General features: G+C 51.3%; 1 protein-coding gene across 1 annotated transcript; it reads left to right on the top strand.

Annotated features, from left to right (window-relative positions):
• The first annotated feature begins 378 nt into the window (after positions 1 to 378).
• Positions 379 to 2,692, top strand: RPRM (reprimo, TP53 dependent G2 arrest mediator homolog). The gene has a single exon (XM_083742705.1). It carries the CDS (start codon positions 1,317 to 1,319, stop codon positions 1,746 to 1,748), a length of 432 nt encoding a protein of 143 aa, XP_083598831.1. The 5' UTR covers positions 379 to 1,316; the 3' UTR covers positions 1,749 to 2,692.
• The last annotated feature ends 1,119 nt before the right edge of the window (positions 2,693 to 3,811 follow it).

The raw sequence follows: 3,811 nt of genomic DNA, 5'->3' as shown, positions 1-3,811 counted from the left end.
GAGGAATCAAATCCACATAAAGCTTTAAAATATTGTTATTAATTTTCACCAAAAAAAAAGGTTGTACAAAATTCTAGTGGTATCAGACAGGATCCAATGACAATATACATAGTCCATATACAATTGTAGGTAACTGTAGAACAAAAACGGACATAAAACCGAAATAAATAAACCACAAGTGTGTGAATGCCTGGAAGGTGGCGTCTGGAAGTATCTGACTGTAGCATTAGGCATAATGGTTAAACAAGACAAGGTTACAGAACATGGACCGTATTATATCAAAGGAAAGTAATGGAAGTATTCAAGTGCCCTGAGTCACTGCATTAGCCATATTCATTCGTCGGTCGAGGCGGGGGGGGGGGGTTGGTTGGGGGGGGTCCCTCGGCTATGTTCCTCCTTGCTTACACATGAAACAAAGTCAGAAATCGTCCTTTTGTCTTTGGTCCCTAAAGCCTTTCAGCTTATCACTTCGTTTTTCCCAAACTTTGCCGTGGTCATTCCAGCTGCTATAAGCAGGCGCACTATCAAGCATTTTTTTCTGCTGCACATTTTCATCTACAGTACATCTGTTTTCTGAGTCAACCATTTATATCCCGCCTCTCACAAAAGCGTTCCCAAGGCGCTTCCAAGTGCGTAAAAGTTTAGCAAGAAAAACCATTGGAAACTCTCAAACTGCCGGGAAAAGCGGCGAGGCGCAATTAGGAAGGCAGGAGCCCGCGGTTTCGCCTTGCCCAGTTCGCAGCGCCTTCCAGGAGGGGAGGGGAGTTGATGCCCGCGGGCCCCGCCCCGCGAGCCATGCCGTGAGGCCGAACCGACACTCCGCTGACGAGAGGAGGTGGGCGCTTGTGCGCTCCCGCCGTGCGCTGCGCCGAAAGAGCCGCTCGGAGGCGCAGAGTGGGTCACTTCTCCCTTTCTGCTTGTCCGCTCGCCCTCGACGCCGCGCTCTCGCCGAGGACCCGACCTGCTCTCGCTCGCTCCCCTCGGCGTTTTCCTTTCCAAGAAGTGGCGAGGCGCCCTCGAGGTTCTCGCTGCAGCTTCCTTGGCGAGCCGATCTGGGGCGCCCTTTCCCCGGGAGGAGCAGCCGCTGACGCCTCTTTCTGCCCACGCCACCTCCCCGAGGCGATTTGCAGCCAACCGGAGCAGTTCGGCTCCTCCGGGCGCAATAGTCCTAGCTGGAGAGCGGGGAAAGCGGAGGGAAGGAGCGGCTCCGACGTGGATTTCTGCCTGGGACGTCCAGCCCCGCCGGAACTCGCGGCTGCTTGCTACCGACACCTACCCAAGTCCTCACCGGGCACCTGATCCTCCGCCTCTGCCGCATGAGGCTCTCTGGGCTGGTTCCTTGCCGCCGGGGTAGCTGTTCCACGCACGTCTTCCGACGCCAGGGCCCGCAGCCCCTTCCTCTTCCTCCCGCCGGGGTCATGAACGCCTCGCTGAGGAACCAGACGGACGTGGTGGGGCTCTTCCTTGCCAACAGCAGCGACTCTCTGGAGAGGGTGCTGCGCTCCTTCACGCCCCGGTCGGTGGTGACCGACGACGGCTTCGTGGTGACCGCGCCGGACGAGAGGAGCCTGTACATCATGCGCGTGGTGCAGATCGCCGTCATGTGCGTCCTCTCGCTCACCGTCGTTTTCGGCATCTTCTTCCTGGGCTGCAACCTGCTCATCAAGTCCGAAGGCATGATCAACTTTCTGGTGAAGGACAGGCGGCCGTCCAAAGAGGTGGAGGCGGTGGTGGTGGGGCCCTACTGACCTCCCCAACCCCTCCGAAGCCCAGCGGAGCCCGCCTGGCCACGCCAAGACTTCGACGGTGCGGACCATGTTGGTGCCTTCGTCGGAAACTTCTCTCTCGGCTATGGTATGATATCTTGAGTTGAGATGGGGTAGGGTGTGGGGCGAGGAGGAAACGACCGGCTACCCCACCCTCCTCCTCCTCCCTCTCCCTTTCCCCCTCCGTCAGGGGCACCCAGAGGACCGGGCAAACTTCGCAAGAGGGAGCCGAACTGTGCTGAACTCCGCAGGAAGCGAAGCGCTGGGACTGTTTACAAAGGCAAAGGCGTGACATGCGCTCCCGTTTCTTCACTTCGGCGTCCCGGGCCTCGTCTTGGCTCTGGGAGAGGGGTTGATAAGAGAGAGAGAGAGATGGGGCGCGGGGGTTGTGATGAAGCCGTGAAGCCTTCCAATTTGATGTCGGTGTCCTGTAAATATGCCGTGTCAATGCACACAGACGATACATTCCCAACTTCGCTGCTTTTTGTTTCGTGTGGAGCGGGTGGGGAATGGGGACAAATCACAATTTTGAATGTAAAATCGCTCAGCTCTCTTGTGAGACGTTTGCCTTCAGAGGTTGGAGCGGGGAGGGCAGGGACATCATCCATTGGGGTGGACAGTCAGGTTGTGCTTTTTCTGTGTGTGTGTGTGTGTGTGTGTGTGTGGAGGGTGCCCTAGAGCCACTTTGCAGCATGTTGTCTGTAACACACTTCCCAGTGCTGATGTGTGAATGGAACAGTTTCGTGCCTCCTCTCCTTTCTACTGTAGCTCCCTATCCTTCCTTTCTTTTCTTTAAAAAAAAATTGTATTCAGTCGGAGTCCACTTTGTATTTTGTACCTCTCATTTCTTGATGCTTGTCTGCTGCTAAAGTCAGCATGCTTGGTTGCTGCACCTGTGGCTTTATAAATTGTATTGGTTTACACAACTCTGATGGTCTTCTTCTTTTCTTATTTAATTTGCTGTAATAAAATCTGCCAAAAACTTCTCTCCAGAGTCTCCCAGTGCAGCTCTTTCACATTGAAATTCCTCTTGCTCTTTGGGCAAGCTGTGATGAGCATCTGGGCAGACCAGGGGAAGCATGTAATGAGGATTTCTCCAGCAGATAAAGTTGAGAAGGACAAGGTGATTGGGAGGGAAAGCATTAAAAGAGTTTTAGAGAACCCTGGCAGATAAGAAATACAGGACACCAATGTGCTTAGGAGGTTTTGGGACATTATTATTATAATTAATTTATTGCATTTATATCCCAGCTTTGCTCCCAAAGGAGCCCAGGTCATCAAACACAGCAGTGATGAAACTATACCTTTAAAAATAAAACAACAACATTAAAAGCAATTGAAAGGGATATAAAAGGGTGTGAATTTGCCTACAGAAAGAAAAAAGTTCAGATTCAGACAGTGGCACTAAAACCAAGCAAGTTAAAGGTACGGGGAGTATTTCCCCCACCTACCCACCCAAGAATGCTTTTCATCAAGCATGGATTCAAAGGGAAAGATCTGCAGGAAGATAAAGCAGCTGTCATGGAAATGATCCAGCTGGGGAAACATGTGCCGCTACTAATGAAAGGTGAAGGGTAGTGATTTTTTCTCCTCGCGCAATTATTTATAGTCAGGAAACTGATGAGAAAGATGCATCGACTGAATCTGTGCCTGGTCAGTTGATTGAGCCAGCAATTTGCAACAAGCCCTGGGCTGCCTAGCAGTTCAAAATCTGCTCTTATATTTGCATCCCAAAACTGCATGGAGAGGAAACAAAGGAAGGTGAGATCTTCTCTCTTAGCAGAACTTCCCATAGAGACTCGACCTTCCAGCTAACACGCCTGTAGGTTCCTTAAACACAGTGGTGTTAGAAGGATTGACAGCTGCTTAATTACATAGAAAGAGGTTCATTGTGCAAAGGTAGGTCACATCAGAAAAAACCTTCTTGCACCCAATATAGGGAATAATATAGGTCTTACAAATTGCCCTGCCCGATATATTTCAAGACGCTCCTAGCCCTACTCTTGCCATTCATTTTAATACTTGTAATATATAACCTCCCGTCA

The sequence above is a fragment of the Podarcis gaigeae genome (assembly GCF_964106915.1).
Source record: "Podarcis gaigeae genome assembly, chromosome: 1".
Classification (NCBI taxonomy): Eukaryota; Metazoa; Chordata; class Lepidosauria; order Squamata; family Lacertidae; genus Podarcis; species Podarcis gaigeae.
Note: the sequence above shows the minus strand (reverse complement) of the source record. Positions and strands in the feature narration are given on the sequence as shown.